This window comes from Trichoplusia ni, chromosome 17 (assembly GCF_003590095.1).
Source record: "Trichoplusia ni isolate ovarian cell line Hi5 chromosome 17, tn1, whole genome shotgun sequence".
NCBI lineage: Eukaryota > Metazoa > Arthropoda > Insecta > Lepidoptera > Noctuidae > Trichoplusia > Trichoplusia ni.
Genome location: NC_039494.1, coordinates 1,836,881 through 1,859,813, shown reverse-complemented (window position 1 = coordinate 1,859,813; position 22,933 = coordinate 1,836,881). Strand labels below are relative to the sequence as shown.

Genomic DNA, 22,933 nt, shown 5'->3' with positions numbered 1-22,933 from the left:
GTTTGTAATCAGCATTGCGCATTACTTTGATCTTTACTGTAGGCGCCAGACGAAAATCGATTAAATTTAGTGTGACTGCACTTACATGAAGGCCTTGTAGTTAGTGCCGATTTTTTGTATGTGGATGTCGTATTTTGCATCGATGTATGGCTCCACCGTGCAGTAGGTGCCCAGCATAGCCACGACCCCGGCGATGTCCTAGAAATGGGGAAAACGAATACCTTTACTTCATGCTACAATGAATCACTATAACATTACTGCTAAATTCACTTACTCACCCCTTAAATATTTTACCTTATTTAAATTTTCTGAGTAAGAACAGACATGACATCGTGAGATACATAATGATCCGTGTTTGCGTTATGTCCACAAATAATGTAATGATGAGCATCGTTACCTGGAAGTCAGCCAGGGAGTCCACTTTCACCTTGGCGACGCCGGAGTGCGCGTGCCCTATCTTGATCACCACCGGGAACTTGGGCGCCGTGACCTGCGACAATGATACCGGTCGTTACGTCATTATCGTGATCACTGAGCTCAACCGACGGCTTGCCCGCTCCCTAGAGGACGTTTATCTGTTGCACTCGTATAGCCATTGTTTAAAAATGTATCCATGCAGAAACGTTGAGCACAAGTTTTCTCTTGCAGTTTGCGATTACAAATCGCATTTAAATACAAAATGGAATCTAAAGTCTAGAAGTGTAGTTTTTGGTATAATTCAAACAATCAATTAGTTGTGAAGTATTATTTAAATCCACGCTGTTTACTAGATTTCTCAACTGCTGCGCAAATCTCTTTGAGATCGTTAGTAAGATTTATGTTATGATTATTTTATTTTGACATGAATTATTATTCGATTTCACTTGTTATGGAGTGTGGAATTAATAGGTTTTCCTAATGGTATACAATATTTATAAATCGGGATTTTCCTGGTTCACGAAAAAGGAGTTTAGGAAAATTCCGTAATGCTTATAATAAAACCTATTTTTGAAGCGGTATTGAGAGTTGGCACTTCGAAGTATAATTTTATAGCATTGACATTTGTAAATTATGCGCCACGTGTATGATGTGAGCGTTTCATAACCTTCGGTTAATTTCATGAATACGATAATAATCTAAATAGCTTCATAGCACGACACGATCATACACGTATTGTCACTAGATGTTATCGTATCTGTTAATCTGCACCCGCCATTACGGTGAAAGCCGACTTTAAAACAAAATCTAACAAAACAGAAACACCCATTTACGTGAAAAGTAATTTCCGTTTCTATGAAAGAGTATTATAATGGTTTCTTGGCGAATAGTTATTAGTTACCCGATACCATCTCATTGTAAGGAAATAATACGTTCGGTAAATAAAAATGGTTTCGATCAGACATTTTGCGTGCTTTCTTTTTGTGTAGCTGAAAATTTGAGTTGCGTGCGTAAATACAAACGGAAGTTTTAAATGCAATTAAAAATACCTGTATTCCTATTTAGTTTCAAAATAGACTTAGATAATCAGGCTTAGTTAAGTATGCATATATATTTTAACAACCCAGCCTACATTTATTTCATATATAAATGTAGGCTATGTTTAGTTATATCCCTTAAACATTGAGGTTAGTAGACAGGAATTATGTTTACTAAATACCCGCCAATTACATTGTTTGGATTAAGCCTTACTAAGTACGAAATCTCAAAGATCTTTAAGATAAGCCAGCTTTCAATTTATCGATGTTTGCAGTGAAATTAATAGAGAGTAGGCTTTAGCCTATTAGTATGTTGTGTACTCGATTAGAAACTTAGTGCTCACACCAATATTAGATTAGTATCGGGTTTCACTTTGTCATGCTACTCATCATAATACAAAGTAGGTACACAAGCTAGAGTCGGCGTGCCTCTATCATTAATGCTTACTACGTTAAATTATTTTTAAAAGGAAACTACGTTATTACCGCCGATTAAATATTCAGATTGAATAAATTAAATATAATAACTGCCCACCCTTGCAGTACAAGTCATGCTGGAATAAATTGGCACGGCTTCAATGCATAATCGTTGACTATTTCCGTACGGATAATTTTATATGCATTGACAATTAGGCTGTAAATTGGAATCTTTACTATTTGTTATTGCACGTACCTTACTGTCGAATCTCCTTACTTTTATCAAAAGCAAGAATACCATTTCATTTATTAGTCATGTTTCTTATGTATTGATTAAGGTCGGGAAATGTACGAGAACGTGTAATTGGATCCGCAAATGTAGCGCTGGTTCGGCAATAGTGGTAACAACTGGAGACCGCTGCGGTTTGTTACTTAACGAGTAGTATTGGTTACTCCATAACATCAAACTGTATACGAATTATATTTTGGATGGGTTCGCGTTGACAGCTCCTTAGTTTTTGATATAATACAGCTTTTATTCCTTATAGTAAAGATTCAAAGAGTCCTCTGTAATTGTATTGTGATTCTGTTATTTGTTAAAATTAAAAAGTGTCATACCAATATGAAGTTGGGAAAGGACTGGATAGAAATATAGATAGGCAAGATCAAAGGTGTACGTCAAATTAGAAATTATGTAATCTCACAAATAACTCATGCTAGTCCCTAATATACTAGTATAATAAACTAATATGATAAACGGCCGGATTAGAGCAGTAGGTCGATACTTGCACGGGACAAATATTTGTCGGGCTAGATATAGACTACGGTGGGTGAGATTTATGTTTGAGAACGCACCTACGATAAACCAAGAGAATCCTAGATGTGGGTCACTATGTTGAAGTTACCTAAGGACATACTTGCATTGGTTGAGAAATTTTAAGATACTATTCTTGTAAGCAAGTGTCGTTAATAATTATAATGATCGTTCCTCAAGTGTCGAAAAGAACATGACGACTTGCAGTTCGGCAAGTTTACCTTAGTTTTTTTTTTGTTGTTATGTACGTAATAAAACTAACAATGTTAGGATAGAGACAATATATTTTTGCAAAAAATCTCAATCTCCGCTAAAGCAACATTTCAGTCTAAGCTTCCTAAAGGTATGGTGTGTAATGAATTTCTCTTTCCAGACAAACTCAACAACATGAGCTATAATTGTTCCATGAGCTATCCTAATCCTATATCGGTTTTTCGATCGGTCTGCATTACGTCTGGAGTTAGTATTAATGCGGTGTCAATCACGGTTAGTGCAGCGGTGGGGCGTCGCCGTGGGCGGCTCGACACAAGTGTTTGACTGTTCGCCTCACCAACACGCACTTCCTTCTTTGTACCGATGACGCACGATTCTTCAGCGTAAAAAATCTTGAGTACAATATAAAATACTATTTATGGACCGTCACCACAACTTTAGTGATGTATCTGCATAGTTTAGGGATTTACCATCACTCCTCAATTATTTTTTCCGTTTGGTTATTTGCGTTGGTCCTTTACTCAGAGTTTTGTGGTGTCAGCTTACATACAAATATGGTTAAGAAAACAGACAATGTTTATGAGTAATTGTTGTCAATATTAGTGGTGAGATAATGCTATTAATGTTTCCTATCTCTTTTGTGACGTTCTATGAGCAACGTTTGGTTGCGGAAAAGCCTGTTTTTGTTTCAAGTAAATCAATTTCTAGGCGCCACCGTGGAATGGCACTCATTGCAGCGGCATCATTTTATCTATAAGTTATCTGTTGATCAATCGAACTGATAGCAGCTTGGCGGCTGTGGAAGCATTCAATTCAAATATCGGTATACGCTCGCTGACAATAGTTCTTAATGATCATAAACAGGCGAGAAATAATATCGCACGGCGCTCGATGGTGTATTTATTGTCCGCTGAGGACAAGACAATAATAATTGTCATTTATCACTGTAATTGCCGCCTTTGAAGTTTGATGTTATCTCGCCGCCTTGTATGAATGCGATCATAAATCAGTTCTATGTGATCGGTGCTACATCAACGAAATTGAATGGCCGGCTATGTCATCTGTACCTGTATTCCTGTAATAAATCCGGTAATGGTATCATCGAGATCAATCACGGCTTGCCTTTGAATTTCAACAGCGATCGGATTCCTCTAGACATCATCTCGTGAAGGTATGAAAGTGTTTTCACAGAGCTGGGAAAGTTTATTAAAACCCTTCTTTGATGTAAATTCATAGTCCGTCCAGCGTGTCATTGGAATTCTATTGTCCATACCTTGGAGTGAGAACTTAGCGAGACAAAAGGAATAGAAAGCAGTATGGAAATTACCTGGTGAAATGGAAAATTCCGATGCCAGATTAAGTGCCTACATGAAATTCTGGGCACCTGAGTTATAAGTTTAACTACTCCTAAATTTCTTTGGCCAAGATAATGAGATAGAATTGTCATTTGTAGCAAAAAAGGTGCATATAAACATAGAAATTTGTTTCTTGATACAAAGAGGTAAAACGTCAAGTGTTTTCACTGAGCTATTGCCATTGTTTACTGTATGACAGAAGAAGCAACAGTATTATGGCTAATACATGGATGTGTTAAAGTAAATACTATAATTATTATGATTTAATCTTATAACTGCTGTTGACCTCGCTCAAGGTGAGATATGTATGTATGTGTTCATCGACAGTATTACGTTGGTCATTATCAATGCATATTACATTACGTACATTTCTTACATCGTTGTGTAATAGGTGTTAATTAGGCAAAAACACATGGCGCCAGTCTGTAATGTACAGTTTAGGGTTCTGTGCCCAGATGGTAAAAACAGAAGCCTATTACTAAGGCACGTTTTGTACGTCTGCCCATCGCCAGGCTGTATCTGAAGAAATGTGATAGTTAGATAGTTCAGTTGCTTAAAGATGATGAATTATTGTTGCCGTTAAAACAACAAATAAAAATCGTGTTTAGCGTTGGTTGATGCGGTCTTTAAATTTGTTAGGTGACCAATATTTTTTTCCAAATTTGCTTTTTATTAGCTTATTTGTACGGAGCCCTCAACTTTGCGAGTAAGAATCGTCTTTAGCCAGTTTTTATGAGCATGAAATAGTTATCCGGGATCCGAATGCTGTGATTGTGATATAGACTTCAAATGAGATCATTCATTATGTACTTTAACACGATGTAAAGTGATTACCCTTTGGACTCGCTTATTCGCCTTAAATTCTATCGTGTATGTATCTTAATAGACAGAATTTTTGCTTAACATGTATTAGAATTCGATGACGAGAATATAATAATATAATGTCTCAACCGAATAAACATGCTGAGCTAGTGAAAAAGTTATAAAAAGGTAATCTTTAAACAGGCTTTATTACAGAGATAAATAATGTTTCAAAACTAAAGCGCTATTTAACGTATCAAAAAGTTTATTAAATACAGGCTGTAAATCTTGTGTGGCTCCTTAGCATAACATTTTGAATTTGAAAATCAATCTCAACTGATTGTTAGTCGATAGGGACCATTGTTACATGAAAGCTTGTGTTAGCAGTATTGTATACAAAATAATTTGACAAAGGAGATACGGGCTAAATGTTTAATTATAATGAAAGTACAATGAATTAATGAACACACGCTGTAATTACATTGTGATCGCGTACAGAGATTGGAATGCAGCATTATCATTAATTTTATATGAAATTATTTGGTTTTGGCATTATCAGGACTTATGTTTTTTTTCAAAACACAACAAACGTTAATACCTACATTTGATTACGAATATTTTTTCTGTCGTCTATTAAGTTCTATATTGTCTGACCACGGAACGTATATATCATAATTCAATAATTTAATGTTGCAACCAATAATGAAACTGACTTGTAATTTTAACTCCTATTTTTTTTTCGTTTTAAAACTAATACTTTATTTAAAAAAATAACTTACGAAAGTCATTATTTGCAATTTATGCAAGGCACTGTATAGTAATACCTAATGGATTTTCCTTATTAAAGAATCGTATGAAAATTATTTCTATTGTTAATTCAAAAGGATTTTCCCATAACAGTAGCGGCGGTTACCTACTCTACAGCTTACAAATACAACCTCCATAGTTCAGTAGGTAACGTTTTGTGGTCTAGTTAATACAAGTATAATATAATTTAACTAGAAGACTTGGATAACTGTTATGGGCAAATCTATTAAAATAGAGTAATGAAATACCAATTCATTATATTCTATGCACAATAACAGATTTATATTTCATCATTCATACCCCTAAATGGAATTTCCTATGATAGAACGTTTAATATTACTTATTTAAGTTTTTGCACAATAATAATACGCGCTAGTAAATTATTTTCAAAGGATGCTATCTGTCAACCAAGCTTACTAAGCTGTGAGTAAACGATTTCTTTTCCCACAAATTTTTTTTTTCATTAGAAGTTTTCTATTCCGATTATAATAAAAGTAACACTTATCTTTCATGCTTAGTTAAGGCATATCAGCAGTTGATTTAAGGTCCATGTAGAAGTAACGAGAAATTTAAGTAAATAGCAATAACAGTTATTAATATTTTACATTAATTCCAAATACTAAAATCTCATCAAAATCATCAAATAAATTGGATCCAACGAGTTTATCAAACTGAAAATCAACGAGGAAAGAAATTGGTGTTCGGAATAGACCAATGCAAAACTAGCTTAAGCATCCATAATGTAGCTTTCTGATAGTATCTCCTTAATCGCTGTACGCAAAATAGGTTACCTACACTCGTACAATGCAAGGTACTTACTCCTGCTGTGCATGACTTCTAAGATACGGAATAGTCATGGTTGTACAGCGACCATGTCTATCTGATCTAAGCTGAATATTATTATTAACAGTGCAACTGGCATTTGACCCCCGCAACTCGATACTTGTGGAACACAAATACCGTAAAGCTAGATCTGCCAGCTTTTCAGCCTTTTGATGGTTACGACTGTCATAACCCCCAGGTATTCATATTACCATAGAAGATTACAAGCGAGACTAACAGCTAACTCTAACGGCGCACTCTTCCGATCCAAGAACACGCGAAAGATACCCCTCGTAAAGCCACCAAGCAAATCGAATTATTTCAGGTCACAATAATACAGGCTTGGTAACGTTGCACTATATGACAATAGCCTTATTCAGGGTCTAATACAAAGGAATAAGCATGTCTCAAACAAGCATAACCTTATTTCTCAAATTATATTCCTCAAATGTAGTCTCGGTCATATTGAAGCAAGTAAGTGGGAGGTTGAATATGAGAAATGAAAATAAAATTAGTTATTTAACCTTGCCCTGGAACTCTACAAATATTGGCAAATGGAATCTGAAGTCGTCAATTGTAGTCTCGTAAAAGATTGATGACTCACAACGTTTTCTGGTATTGACGCGAGCGCCGATCGACCGGAAACGAGTCGAACGAGAGCTATTAAGGTACCAATGGTGGCGGTAATCAACTCATATCCGAGATTAATAGGCCACCCGTCACCTGCGAATCCACGCGTCACTCCCACATAAAAGTGCCGTAACGACACGGCGGTTAAACAATATCCGAACAATAAAACCTAAATAATAAACTTAATTGGATTTCAGACTCTACATACGCGTGACGTTTCTTAATACAAAAATTTACTACCGTACACAGGTTTTCGGATATTAACCTTTTGGAAATTGCTGTTTTTCGCATTTTATGACTCGTAATAAAATTAAGATTTATATACACATCGCGTTTTAATTTACATTTTAATCAGAGCTTCTTGGTTTTGTGAATACGATTTCGTAGATCTTTAAAAAATACATTTTTAGGGAAAATTTCTAACCTTTGTGTACGTAACCTTAAAAAAAGAACCCTAGGCTTCATAGACGATGTATTTCTGTGGCTACTGTGACAACTAAACTCCCAGTGTAGCGACACCGACTCGCACTTGACCGCTTTTTAAATGTTTGTTCTAATGTTGGTAACTCAAGACCTTTTGTTTCCTTTATACGAGGATCGATTAAGGTACACATGCAGAAGGAAATGTTGCAGCAACTAGACTCGACCTACTATGATAAGAGATAGCTCGTGTCTGGAGACGGGCTAGTACTATGCGCATCGAGAAAATTATTGTGTCATTTGATATATTGCTCGTAATTATCGCGTTGCGTATAATTGCAAACTAAGTATCAATAAACGCTGAGACACGGACGCAGGAATTGTCGAATCACAATAATTGTTCCTTTTGTCTTGTGTGTTTTGTCTTTCTATTTGACCTTTTCGAACTTATATAATAATCCTACTAGTATTATAAACGCGAATGCTTCTATGTATATGTTTTTTATTTTTTCACACGAAAACCACTGAACATATTTTTTCGAAACTTGGTACATAGAAAGTATATTGCCCCGATTCACACAAACTATAGTTTTTATCCCGTTATGTCCCCGTAGGATTATTTTCGATTCGTAGCGGGCGGGCCCGTGAGCAACAGCTAGTTTAATATAAATGTTTCGTTAGAGGTTTAGTTCCCACATGAACTTATCAAAGAAAACCGTTTCACCTTCTTCGAATATAAATAACTGTGAAACGCTCTCCGATGCTCAAAATTACATGCTTTGTATATTCTAATGCAATAAATTACACACATGGCCTCACGGGTGCAGCTAGAAACTTCCACAAAGCATTTGGACAACACTATGATGCTCGTAGAGGTCAAAATTTATTGTTAAAATATAACAACAAAATAATATATTTCCTACATTTTGACGTGTTTTGGTACCTATACATTTTTTATGCCTATAACATAACATAAAGTCGAGGAACGCACGTAATATAGCACGTTCAAAATACAAAGCAATAAAAAAAGGTTAAAATAGATATGTTTATTTTTCTTATAAAATGCGCAAATACAAGGCATCGTATTGTCAGAAGGGGAACGGATTGTGTCAATGTCGGCATCAGACAGCTCGATATTCCTGCACAATGACCTACTTTCGATGGGTTTCCCTTTCATGGGACAATAAACAAGTCACACATCCTGTTCTTCGAAACAAACATGAAAGAAACAATGTTTTGGTCATTTAGCTCGAGAAACTTCCTTCCAGTATAAAACCCTAATCACACTAATGGATGCAAAGCGCAGTGCTCTGGAAAAGATATGAATAGCGAAATCGCGTGTGCCATAATTACGATGTACCACATTACAGGCGAGCTCACTAATTTAACACCGACGTAGATTGATTCTAAAATTTTAACGAAGTAGGTAATTTTAGTATATAGGCGAAGAACATTTTGTAAACGTCTAAAATTAAGCTTTACGGAAGCGGCAGTTAAGTAGGTAGAGCTCGTTATTGGTTTATAATGGGATCGTCAATCTTAAAATAATTGGAGAGGTAAAATACTTTACGTTAACTTTGGAAACTAATACTGTTGAAGATGACTTCATTGAGCGAAATGCATTGCCGAGCGAATTTTACGATTCACGAATGTTCAGTGTTTATACTTTCGAAAAACGCCTACGCTCCGCGCGTGTACTGTGTTAAGAACCTTAATCGTCTGTTACATTATTTTATTAAGTGTTGTCAAAGAAGGGACAGTGAAATAAATCTTTATTAGAGTTGAGTCAACTGTACTCTCGTACTAAAGCTACCTGTGGACCCTTTTATGGTCATACACATTAACACAGCTGTTAAAATAATGGTTATCTAAATAATTTATTGATTGATTCAGTGTTAACAATTATACAATTTAAATATAATAACATTATTATCGCGCCTATATTTATGACAGCGATTATAGTAAAATGAATTTATGTTTGCGTTATTACGGCACTGGCAGATTTCTCGTTATTACATTATTATTTATAGATCGCTATATACAGTATCAACAAATATAAGCCTATCCTTTAAGGAAAGTGCGCCAACTACGTTAGGAAAATACAAACGGTGTAATGGAACAACTTTCTATATGCAACTCTTTAATTAATGTTTTCTTCCTACTCCGCCCGATCTTATTAGTACAATATTTTTTCTAAACGATTTACGATTAGAAAAAATGTTACATTACGTATTGATTGCTTATTCTCCTATCAATTAGAGTTCAGACGTAGAAACGTTGTGGAAACTTAGAGTTTCTAAGAATTAAATTCACACATGGCTCAGACCAGACTAATATTTACGAAGCTCTTCGTAATACATGATACATAAGACAGGCGTGTTAGACGTAGTTGGTTCGCCGGTAAATAACATGAGCGTGCTGAAGCAGATCGGTTGTCCGCCACAGTATTGTTTACATTGGTCGCATAGCTCGGTGATGTCACAGGCGAAACCTAATTCTGATGAATCATGAGCTTTTTACAGGCGATGCACCGATAAGCGCGTTACCGTGCATGTGTGATATCACGTCGTGTCGGCCGACATCGCCGGACCCACGTGTTTGTGAAGTTATTGATGGCATCAGTGGGCGCATAATAACTCGTCCGACTCAACCAAACGTTCAGTTACTGATTGTCCGTTACGGGGAGCGCGTGTCGCCTGCGATACCGAGCCGGTGCGCGAGCGCATACACGATCCACATTTATTGACATTTAACAATTTGTTTGATCATCGATTTGACAGAGACCAGTGTGTCTTTGGCAGTGTATGTGCTTCTCATTGGATGAGTTGACCTGATCAGCTGAATCGAAACCCTACGAGTGCAGGTGCATTTGTTTACATATTTAAATTGCTGAATTGTTTTTGCTTTCTTGAAGGAATGTAGTGGCATTGTTTTACATCAAACGTTTATCTCAAGGTACAAGATGCAAGAATACTAGTACTAATACTAGGTCAGACGTGCTTTACAGTATTTATGTTTCATTATACTCGGTATTATGTACGCAAGTTTTTTTTTAAATAAATGCGATTCACACATATTTGCCTTCAGATAATCGCTGTATGTATGATGATGCAACGAAGATCCTTATTTTTACTATCGTATAATATGTTTATTTTACGTCGCAACTTGTAAAAGAACTTAAGGTTACCGAGCCCTAAAAAATCTAAAGATCGTGACGAAAATCTTTACCAGTCGAAATTCGTAAACCATGCCTTATTAACGCAATTTTGAGTTTGTTTTCTTTTCAATGTGTAATATTTCACTGGGCAGTTGTTACACAATAGAAAGCAATGTTTACTCTTAAATTATGCGACACTAACAATTTGTTCTTAATTACACAATTGTATGTGCATTCGAGAGTTGGCACCGGTTCGCACTGCAAGCAATCATAAAACCATAACGTCATAGGTAAATATTAGAACATGTCAGATTACATCGAAGAATAACATTTTGCACGCCTGACCGTGGGCCTACCTAATTATACAAATTCAAGGATTTGCTCTTCGGCGTATAAAAACCCACGTCAAACAATAATAAACGAACTATAAATAATATTAAACGTAATCTAATTAAGCTTGTAACTCTATCAGAGTCCGAAAGTGTTTGCGCAGTTGTAGTAACTGATCGTTACTTGTGAAGTGTACGTGATACATTTTGTAAACATCGTTAGCGTTTTGTTAGCGTCCTCGCGACTCTTACCTACTGCGGACTACAGGTTAACTACACACCGTACTTGTTTAGAAACACTACTTCATATCTACAAACAGGTGATATTCTTGGAATATGGTTACATGGTATTACGTGAACTCGATCTCAATACCACACTGCATGTTATCAATAATATACGCGGCTCTCCAGTTTATTACGTTTGAGCGATAATTTTGTGAGAAAATGTGTCGAATTGCCTTTTTATTACAATTCATAAAATATTTAAATGCTCTAGAGGCGCTCAATAAAATCGACTCAAGAATTTGCTGCCCATGAGTTTTCTATATCACATAAATATACATATTAAAATTCATATTTTTATTTGCGTATCATTACGTAAGCACAAAACAAATATTTAACAAAATTAAAACTAGAAAATTCACCTAAAATCTTTAACATTGTCCGATAAAAAAACATCATAGTAATTTGTCAAACCACATCTTAGTTATTATTCATATAACTAGTCGCCTACTAGACTGTAGTAATGGCATTGAATTCAATAAAAGCATAATATGAATCGTGAGAAGTCGAAGTTCTATTTATACGTCGTCGTTAAGTAGAGTCCTCAATTGCAGCGTCGAGCGGGTGCAGAACCCAGGATGATGTAGTAGCCCAATACAGGAGGAAGTGTGTCGTTAGCCGATTGTAGTGCCAGGATACTCTGCTCTATTGATTAATTCAAATGATTTTATTGCATAATGGCCACTTCGAGCGAATTGGTTGACTAGGCGTTTAGATCATCGTACTCTGTTTTCGTACATTGTGCATACACAATGTTTTGATTGTGTTCTGGCCTTTATTTGGGACATGTGTGACATTTACTACATCCGAATTTGGTTGACAGATGTAGATGCAATCTAATATCATTAAAAGTACATGTATACAAATATAAAGTGGCTTACGTCTAGCTTACCTTACGAGTCCGACAAATATGGCAGTTGACATAATGTTCATGTTACGTAAGTTTCATTTAACTCATGTCGCGCAAACTTATAGTACCTAAGCAAGAAGACGTTCTATCTAACTATATTTTAAAAGTAAAAATAATATAGTCGTATTCAAATTTATTGTTCATATTTCATTCTAGTCTAGTAAGAGGATAAATCTCCCTGATTTTCCTTCACCTCTGTAGTCTGGATCCTGCGCCGAAGCCAAGATTACATACATGAATTTAGCTATCAAATGAAATATTCATAGAAAGTTATACAAGGATGTTTCTTTTGTGGAACATTCTATATTGTTTAGGCGCTGAAATACAAAAAAAAACTATGGTCCTTCCTATACAAGTTCAGATGTATACCTAGAAGATCTGGCTTGCAAATACTATGGTTACTCAAAGGATGCTCGAAAAGTCTTTATATTGCATTGTATTTTATGAACCGAATAATTTTAATTGTTCTTCATACCCACGTTGTGTAAAAATAAAATAAGACTAACTTACATAAAACAAATCATAATTCCATTGTTAATCATAAATTATTCAAAAACGATGATGGATTAAAAAAATCCTTATTTGAAGTCATTATTTCAAGAGGGCACATCCTTAAGACTTCGACCTCTGTATTGTAAAGACGATGTGATCCGTAAAACAATGAGCCTTTGAGGAGCTATCAAGACAGATCTCTTATATCTAAATAAACGTATATACGTCAAGCCCTTAATCTTCGCTTCTCGTTAACCTTTAAATGTATCACGGACTCCATCTATCATTCAGTCATTCCGTCCATTTAATAACTATAAGAATCACGTTTCTTTGCCGTGACTTATCAGATGGAATAATTCCGCAGCCACATCATTTTATACATTAATAGAAATGATAACAATAGATGATAAGCTCTACAATTTGTCTACAAAATGTAAAACAAGTTCTTGAGCGATGGCGGTTCGAAGGAATTTTTTTATCTGTTAACGAGCAAACTGAAAGTAATGGGAGGGACTTTTTCTAATCGGAAGGAAAACATGGACCTAGTAATAGTACCATTGACATTGATATACAGGTTGTAGAGAAAAAGGCCTAACATTCCCTCTACTACAACTAATGGGTGTACATAGAAACGTCAAGCGAGCTTTTTCCATCAATTTAGCTGTCTTGCTCCCGACGGTATAAAATATGTTAAAACTAATTATTGCTTTCAGATTTCTCAACCCAATTATATTCATCCGATAAACTTTCTAACTACAATGTTTTATACAGACCAGCCTAGATACATGGTGTGTTTTATCCAAGTTAAACCTCGTTTATGTGTTTATTAAAATGTCCTAAAAGCTTTTGCTAATATATCTGTCAAAACAAAAAAAACGAAAACCTTTTTTCTAAAGCCACTATAATGTATCTCCCTTATAATCTTATCCGTTTTAACTTTATAAGGCCTTATGCAAATATAAAAGTAAAAAATCTCTGTCATTACCGGTCAGTAAATCTCAGAGATGAATAGAATGAACTGTTAAGATTGATTGACATGTTTACTGGTATAATTGAAATGTCACGAGTCAGTCTAAGGATAGGCCGATGGATTTATGTGGTTAGTATGTTCTTGTGACATGCGGACTGCTTCAAGGATGGTCGTTATACGTTGATAATGAACCACAATCTGCGATTGACGATCGGCGCCGTGTTGCGTAAATTACGAGTTGTACAATTGCACATTCGCAACACGGGAAATATTGTTTTAATTTCATATACATTTTCATTACCTCTAATAATCGTTACAGTTATAAATGCTTGCGACATTTATACTTATTAATAAAACCTATTGTGTGCTTCATAATAGGAATAATTGTCCATTACTTGGAAATGTATTTAGCTATTACAAGAAAAGTAATATAGCTGCTACCCATTTATTCAATAAACACATTATTTCTAATATACATTATATTTAAAGTTGATATTAATGAACCGTAAACTATTAAGAATTCCACGTACTTTTCCTCACACTTTCAAATAATATAGCTTGTAATACTCTATTTAAGTTAGGCAAACCGCAATTCAGATCACGCCTTGACCGAAAACCGCAGATTGTTGGTAACTTACATACATACATACAAATAACAGGCAGGTAAACATGAATGTATTACTGTTGAAAGGTCCTTGCGGAATACTCTCTCACATTTTCGAATTTTATCGAGAGTTACTAACCCGTCGATGTTATTACCCACTTACAACTTATTTCGTTTGTGACACTTCATTAAATATATTGGAATCATTTTTCACAAGGGATTTAGGTGGCCAGATATTTTTAGAAACTTTATATTATTGGTAGTATGTCATCTAAATAAGTTTTATTTACGAAACAAAGTCATTGTAACTGGTCGGCATTATGTTACTGGAAACAATAAAGCCATGTAACTATTGATTTGGACAGTGCGGTACCTTCTAGCGATGGTCTATATCAAAGTAAAATAACAGAAATATTTTAAAAATTGAATAATGAAATACCAAACACAGCTATGTGCCACTTAGTCAATCTCAGGTTCCGTGAAGGGACGTGGTCCAATTTGTTTCGACAGTGTCGCTACCGTAACACTACCTATCGATAAAAACACGTTTCAATCATGTCGTGTTCAACTTTTTATGCTAGTTAGCGAGCATGTAAAAAGTCCAACAAAAACTTGTTGATGGTTTGACAGCTAACATTGAACTATGAAACTAATATTGCATAGCATAAACAAGTAATAACTCACATCGTGCGAATTTTCGTATATTAAGCAAAAGTTTGCGTGCATTTGAGGAGGTTGGGGTCATTAGCATCGTCTAGAAAATCACGATTACAATACAATTTTTCTACAAGTAATCATTTTCAAATATTCTCCCATTTCTGCGTTCTTCCATGTTCCCGTTTCCGGGCAAATTTTGAAAGCTTTCGTAGTATATTCCTGTCAATTACAAACATTACGTGAACATGTTAATTGCCTTCATTCCATGATTCCACGTGTTCAGACTCCTTACAAACTCCCTGTACGTAAATAGCATAGGTATGCGACCACAAATCCGTTCGGAATCCGAGAGTTTCCGTCAATATTACCTCAAGACCGCTTATTGTACCGGTCTAAGAATTTCTAGCAGATTCTTGTGAGATATTTTCTTCGTTTAAACGTAAAAAGACCAAACATTCTACACCTACACTAAAATAAGAAAATAAAACTCACAGGTAAACAATGAAACATTATATTTTGTTGGAAAATTTGTGTTCCGCCGAATTTCTGACAGTAATTTTCCCTTATCACTCAAAAACATGAAACAAATACAAATTCGGATTTTAATCATGTATTCCAAATATACACGTAGTTTTGAAACTTTGAAGCGAAAGGAAATTGAAACATGATGTAAATACAAGACTTTATCACGTTTTCACTATCAATACCGATATCGCGACTTTCGAGTGCTTACAGTTTATAATGAACGAGTACATGACTGATCTTTTAAATCAATTTATAACGACATATAACTCTCACTGAATGACACACAAACATTAAAAGCCAGTGTATATAAAATTCCCCTGACATCTTTTGACCAGAAGACGAAATTGCATTCAATGCCCTTTTGTTCGAGTGTTTATAACCATTCAAAGAATGGTTAGGGTCAATCGTTTCTTGCACAAGTCCTAACAAAGCAATGGACATAAACCGCCGTGGCAAAATTAGAAAACAGACGTTTTACTGTGCAATAAACAGCAATGATATGTTATAAACACCAGTACCTACGTAAAGGGTTTTGGCAACTCTTGAACTACGATAAATATTTATATTGTGTGCGTAAAGATGTAAATGGTAATCACTAAGTAAAGGTATCGTATTGTTGGGAGCACAACGTGATCAAAGCTTCGGGTACATGGGAACACCGACCAAGTATAATGTGATTTCGATACTTTAACAAACGTGCCCACAGCGCGCTTTATGTTAGATGCCGGTAAACAACTATAAACACATAATGTCAACATTCACCTCAGGTTTCTCGACGAACCCTGACAAACGAGGTATTGTTGCACCGCCGCGCGGTCGGAACCACGGGTGCGACTATGGGAATGCACCCATAAAATTTCCGCATTGTGATTTTTATCCGAAATCTGTATACACGGCGCGATAACCGCACTACATCGTAGGGGTACAAAAGCCACGGCTGCAGCATTAATACGCAATCGGAAAGATACCACCGAACTGAGCGCACTGCGTTATGTGACTTCCAACTCGCGAGTATGTGAGTATGAATAATTTATTGTTGCAAAAAAGTGCACACTATACGTTTGAATAAACTTTAGGTACCTACCGACTTTTATTCAACATTAATTTAAATAAATACTTTCATTAAAAGAAATTCAAATACGCTTCGGACAATCTGACCCAATGTAGAGTTCTCTCAAACATACTAAACTATAATATTAATTTCACGACTCCTTAATCACCATCTAATTAATATTCGATAATTAATTTGTACGGAGCTACTAATTATTGCTAAACATAAAATATGTTTATTATTTAAGAATATATTGCGTGTCATAGCTAGTGTGTAATTAGTTTCATGAAGTTTGAATGCAAGAACATAGGTAACCTAAATTGTAAGTAAATGATTAATTAAGGAAGACGGTGAATCATGTTGGGTATAATTTGTCTTCGCTAGAAATTTATTTAAATTAAAACTATAAATTAAATAGATAATTATATAACAAGATCTTAAAATGTTTATTGCCGTGTAATTATTATAAAAACGCCTTTGTCATATAAATTATTCTTGTCACTTTTATTGACCAATTAACATTTATAGATGCATAGTTCAAATTGTATTTTTTATAGTTAAGATTTTTAGTTTTTATTTTGTAAAGACGTTTAAAAGGTTATATCGCGTGATGTAAACGTAATCAACTCCGGCGCATTTCCGTGCTCTACCGACGAGTCTGCCTCCCACGTAGGGTCCATAATAACTGGCTTATTGTTCCCGACTAAGCCTAATAACATATTATGCAACACTATAAAAAAACTTTGAAGCGTAAAGAGTATTTTAATCTTAAATAAACATTTTGTGAGCCCATCGTAATACGAGAATCAACAAATCTCATTCGCTACAATGTGCTCTTAATTCCAATGACAATATTTATTTTACAAACGTTAAGTAGATAATCCTTTGAGAATAGAATAAATAACAGGTCGTGAGTAATTCTAACCGAAACGGATTAACGTCAACAATTATAAAAGAAGTTCTCGAGTAACAATATCCGAGACAGATCGTACTAGTCAGCGATAAGCTTTAACAATCTTCACACAAAGCAACATGAACACGAGGTTATGACATGGCGGCACCGCGACGACAGCGTTTTATTCTCGTGAATGCGAAAAATAGTACGTAGTGCGGTATTAAAAATTTATCACCGCGTCGTAGAACAACAGTGTATCAATGGAACAAAAACAAGGCTCGCTCGTAATGTAGGTCACAAACATCAGCTCGCAGTAGCCCAGAGGTGGTTAAGCTAATAAATTATCCGTAACATGCTCTCGCTCCGGCGCGCCCCGATACAAATTGATGGGTTCCTTCGCAAACGTAATTAATTTAAAGTGTGAAGTCTTATATCATTACACGATTAGATTAAAATTCTTCAATAAACAGCTTTCTATTTAATTCATTGGAATATCGATCAATAGAATGTTATGAGATGTAACGAGATATGACGCTGTGTATCTATTCCGTGGACTTCGTACTTTAACTGTAATGGACAGTTTCAGGTTTCATTGAAATGTATTGAAACTTGCCATTTATATAAATATTCTCGCATTATTGGAATAGGAACAGTACTTGGAAAAGCCTACACGAAGACTGACGATCTACTCGTACCATAAACATGTATAGCGGTATTAATAATCCGGTTTCAGATTTGCTGACTGGTTAAGTTCTCACGATTACATGATCTAAGTAAAAAAAATATGTTCTCCCAAATTTGAATTAATTAGAATAAATACCGACGAACCGCCAAGCTTCAGTGACTTAAAATAAAACTAAAAAACACAACCTTCATAAAATATTAGTCGGTACAATCAAAAGAGACAGAAAATACCTAAATTTGAAGCATAAAAAGGATGTCGAGATTCAATTAGAGTTATTCAAGTTGTTAGAGCTCCGTTTTATGAGTGCGGTAGGATGATGACACTACAGATAGTCGCGCTGCGCCAAATTTGTGGCATCCCGAGATGGATCGTTAGCTACGAGTATATGGCATACCAAATGAACGTCCACAAGAATCGTAAACAGTGTTATTGTTTAGTCTCACCTATCTGATATTTACAATTAAATTTGCGTGATAAATGAACAGCAACGTATATAACAATGGTAGCCTGTCTTCGTTAGTATTGGAAGATATTGCGTGGGTTTTATGCAAAGGTCAGGTGTGATGATCTTACATGATGATCGTAGTTTTATTAATAAGTGTAGCAGTGGCCCCAATCAAAAGGCTTTCACACGTCCCGGACTGGAGTACGCATGGTACGGTTATCAATGTGTATTTTGTGTTTCTACGCTGCGTGATATATGGCCAACTGAAACTACCATATGTAAAGGGGCATCATATATTTAGGGACAGTTACAGAAAATACATATAACTGTGTACATTTGTTACAGATCATCAGATATAGCATGCTGACGAGGTGGTTGGCGCTGGCGCTGGTGGCGGCGAGTTATCGCCTCGCCGATGCCTGCACGTGCGCACCCGCGCATCCACAGACACATTTTTGTAACAGCGATTTCGGTATGTAGTAAAAATGTATTTATATAAAATTCCGAAAAACAAACAAGTTCTTCAGTAAGACATACATCTTGAATCTAGACTATTATAATAACTTTCGAAAGGCGGATTCATAATTTTCTGACGCGTATTTATCGGGATCGCCCGACTAGTTTCGGACTCGAACAGAGTCCTTAGGAATCTCTAGTTGTGTCCGATACCCGACAGCGGTCCCGATAAATATGCCTGACTAAACCCTCTATGGTACAGTATTGTTGTAAGAAATATAGTTTTTTAAATTAACTAAATATAAAAATCAGTCTGATTAAGGCATGAAAAACATACATAAAATCGTAAACGAACTAATCTGATTAGAATTCTGAGCATGTTTCAAACGCAATAAGTTTATCCACACTCCCCTTATGTATCCCCCTCTACGTTATTAGTTATTACAACCTTGTTGCGTGCGAGGCGTTCCGCGTAGTTAATTGCATCAGAACATCATACTCTCGTCGTTAAAAAACCGCTCCATCCTTATATTTTTGCAGACGTTATATTATTTGCAAAACGTCCGTACGTACTCGTCATCCGTCGACGTCATCGAACGTATGTCATCGTAGGTGCACTTTACGAAACAAATTATGACGAGATTTGTTTGAAGTGGCATTCCTGTTCCATATTGGTCTGAATAAGAAATTCACAAATTGATACTTTTCTTTCAGTTATCGTTGGAAGGGTACAGAAAACATTTCGAGGAAAAGACTTTTACGACGCATACAAACTGAAGATCCGAAACACTTACAAAGTAAGTATTCAACCACTTCACAGACTAGATACTATGACCACTTAGACAATTATATCTACAATTTGATAACGTGCCTATTATGCACTTGAATATAATAGGTTCTGAGGAAAATCGTATTTGGAAAACAAATGAAAGTTTAGAAAACATACATTATTGTTGTCGATGGGAAAATGGATAAGAATAGAATTCCCCTCTGTTACCCACCGGGAATGTAAACGCAATACTTAGGCGACGAACATATCGGGGGACTGTAGCCTCGATTAATAGCAATAGACTTGCCAACTACAAACGGGACACGAGGAGCGAACGTGGGAGTAAAATAAACTATAGATTCCTGAGCGAGGAAAACTCCTATAACCAACCAAGGATCGAACGAGTAAATAAACATTAGCCTTATGGAAACTAACCAAAATGTGTTTTTACAGGCGACTCCGAAAGCAAAGGTGGCCCTGCAATCAGGCCGCTTACTCACACCGTCACAAGACTCTTTGTGTGGGGTGAGCCTACAGCCGAGGGAGACCTATGTCATTACAGGTGAATATCCTCTCTACGACACGTTTCTAATGGTATTCTGATGTATGAGGAGCCAAGCCATAACAATAAAATGTTGCTACGTTGCGTGTTTGCAAGTCTACTATACAAAACAATCAATGTTCACCAAACACTGTAAAACAATTTGCTAACGATGCACTTGGACTTTGCCTAGAGAAACTCATGCAACGTATAAGTTATTGTGCAAGGAATTTAATTCGGACGTTACGTAAAACTGCTCATTAGATATTTTTAAGCTGACAGTTTTATTCCGAGAAAGTAAACAAGGCTTTAATGCCCGTCCGTATCTTGCTCCATTAGTATTTAAATTTGTAAGGCGCGATAAGCATTGCGGCTATCACTTAATATAGACATTGGAGCCTTTAAATACATTAAGCAATCGCATTAACATACTAGCAACTCTAGCAAGTCTCTATTATGCCGAAGACACAATACCTAATTGGTATGAATATAGTCATGAATTGGTTTCAAACTTTTAATTTATTTTCTGCCAACGTCTGTCTGTCGCTTTGAGAAGTCGGCCTATTTGTCCTGAATAATTTATTCATCGAAAAATTGAACTGATTCGGAATGAGCTTGTTCAATGGAATTGGTAAAATGAATTGGGAATAAATTAGTATTAAGATACTTTTGGAAAGTATCTGTCTGTTCTGCTTAAAATACATTTATTTAGTAAATTGTGTTTCTGGGTAACTACAATTTTGTATATATAGATATTTGTTTACAGTATGCAATACCAAGTCAGACACCATTATTTCTATCTAAACGTGAACTATAACATTTTCAGGTCGAGTAGTTCATTTAGAGGCTCATGTGCATTTGTGCAGCTTTATCAGCAAATGGCGTGACGTCACACCACGTCAAAGGAAAGGATTCCGCCTCCTCTACAAACAGGCTTGCACTTGCAAAGTAAGTCTATAAACTAATACGAACAAGTAATGCATATGTTAATGAACTCTATTTCTAACGAATCAAAGCTGGATTTCCAATAGCGTTCTTGTTGTGTTTCCGATTGCAGATTACATATTTCGATTAGTTAATAAATTGTAATAAACGTCTACGATAACGTAATTATAACATTCTTTTATATATTCATCTCTTACCCTGTTGAACTAGGATTGGGATTGTCTAATAAATACTAAGCAATTTTATGTAAAAATATACTTATCTCCGTACGCGTAGTATGTAATAACAAGTAGTAGGTAATACCAATTTCCTTCCCAACTCTTCAAATAAATACTATTTGAGCGGCATACACTTTCAGCCTTCGTTGTGTATCTACATATTGAACCCTTTATTTATTTTTAATAAGTTGCTTAGGGCCATCCAGTTTAAGCTCTTGTAGTTCCAAGACGATGTAAAGTCATCATTGCGTGATGTCTGCTTATATGATGACGTGATAGTAACTTGATCATGATATGATGACAGGTCCACATGAACCGGCGGCGGACCAAGTCCCCGAACGCCTGCGTGACCGGCTACGACGAGTGCTACGAGCGACATGGCATCTGTCTACACGACCGCGAGCATCGGTGCCGTTGGACAAGGTAGACAACTTAATACTACTAAAAACTTTATGTAGCAGACTCTTTGAATCAAAAATGAGATTAGTCACAGGTATTATCGATTCATGACCTAATGTCGAACATTAATATAGCTGCACCCATAAGGAAACAATAGGCCAATCCTACTACTATTATAAAGGCGAAATAGAAGGCAGATAGATAGATAGAAGACAGGTATAAATTATAACTTATATCTTCTAACCACGCGGCTGAAGTCGCGGGCAACAGCTAGTATGAAATAATGCGGCTCTCTAATTACTAAAACATACGATTCATAGACAATTATATCCATAAACAACCTTGAAAGGCATTACTAATTCGCACTCTATGTTCAAAGTAAGCTTAGTCATACAATGAACGATTTTATGCTCCCATTCAAAGCATCTGATAAACACTTTGCGGTGCATGCCGTAAATGTGAAGCAGTAGGATTTTCATTCCAAACAATATTAAAATGGAATAAACACCTACGTTGTCACTGTCCGTTTATAATACGGGAAACGAGGTACAGTCGTAAACATAAATCCGTTTGATGTTGGTGTACGTGTGGGCGCTGCTAATTGTCACTCAACACTTGTGTTTACATTCCAGGGCTCCCGCTCTCACGCGGTGCCTCCAAGCGACGCGCCTCAACAGCACTATGACTTGATTTACCCACTAAGTTGCACAAGTTTACTTTAAATGTACCTTTTGAACATCTCACGACGTCCGCGCGAAAAATTACAAGTTCATCCACATTCATCACTAATCGTACGAAACGAAGCAGCTGTTATACTAAACCAAACATTAATTATAATAACACTAGATTCATGTCGCGATTAAGTTATTT

General features: G+C 35.9%; 2 protein-coding genes across 3 annotated transcripts in view; one reads left to right on the top strand and one right to left on the bottom strand.

Moving 5' to 3' along the window:
* The window catches only part of LOC113502689 (synapsin), a 32,809-nt gene that overhangs the window by 4,555 nt on the left and 5,321 nt on the right, over window positions 1-22,933 (bottom strand). Inside the window, exons 8-9 of the mRNA XM_026884341.1 lie at window positions 398-490; window positions 86-198 (exon numbers count right to left, since the gene is read on the bottom strand). Of these exons, the coding sequence (XP_026740142.1) occupies window positions 86-198; window positions 398-490 (206 nt within the window). The remainder of the gene's footprint in view (window positions 1-85; window positions 199-397; window positions 491-22,933) is intronic.
* LOC113502445 (tissue inhibitor of metalloproteinase) lies at window positions 10,383-22,883 on the top strand. Of its 2 annotated transcripts, none has more exons than XM_026884015.1 (7): window positions 10,383-10,596; window positions 19,081-19,207; window positions 19,906-19,988; window positions 20,414-20,522; window positions 21,328-21,449; window positions 21,969-22,087; window positions 22,696-22,883. In XM_026884015.1, exons 2-7 carry the CDS (start codon window positions 19,096-19,098, stop codon window positions 22,751-22,753), a joined length of 603 nt encoding a protein of 200 aa, XP_026739816.1. In that variant the 5' UTR covers window positions 10,383-10,596; window positions 19,081-19,095; the 3' UTR covers window positions 22,754-22,883. The 2 variants fall into 2 exon arrangements, with proteins under 2 accessions (XP_026739816.1, XP_026739817.1); XM_026884016.1 differs by lacking the exon at window positions 10,383-10,596 and adding an exon at window positions 16,614-16,674.

Bases quoted from the DNA above. Each gene is read 5' to 3' on its own strand.
- LOC113502445 (XM_026884015.1), top strand. From the start codon at position 19,096: ATGCTGACGAGGTGGTTGGCGCTGGCGCTGGTGGCGGCGAGTTATCGC. The intron at 19,989-20,413 runs GTAAGTATTCAA...GTGTTTTTACAG, and splicing joins AGATCCGAAACACTTACAAA to GCGACTCCGAAAGCAAAGGT. The intron at 21,450-21,968 runs GTAAGTCTATAA...ATATGATGACAG, and splicing joins AACAGGCTTGCACTTGCAAA to GTCCACATGAACCGGCGGCG.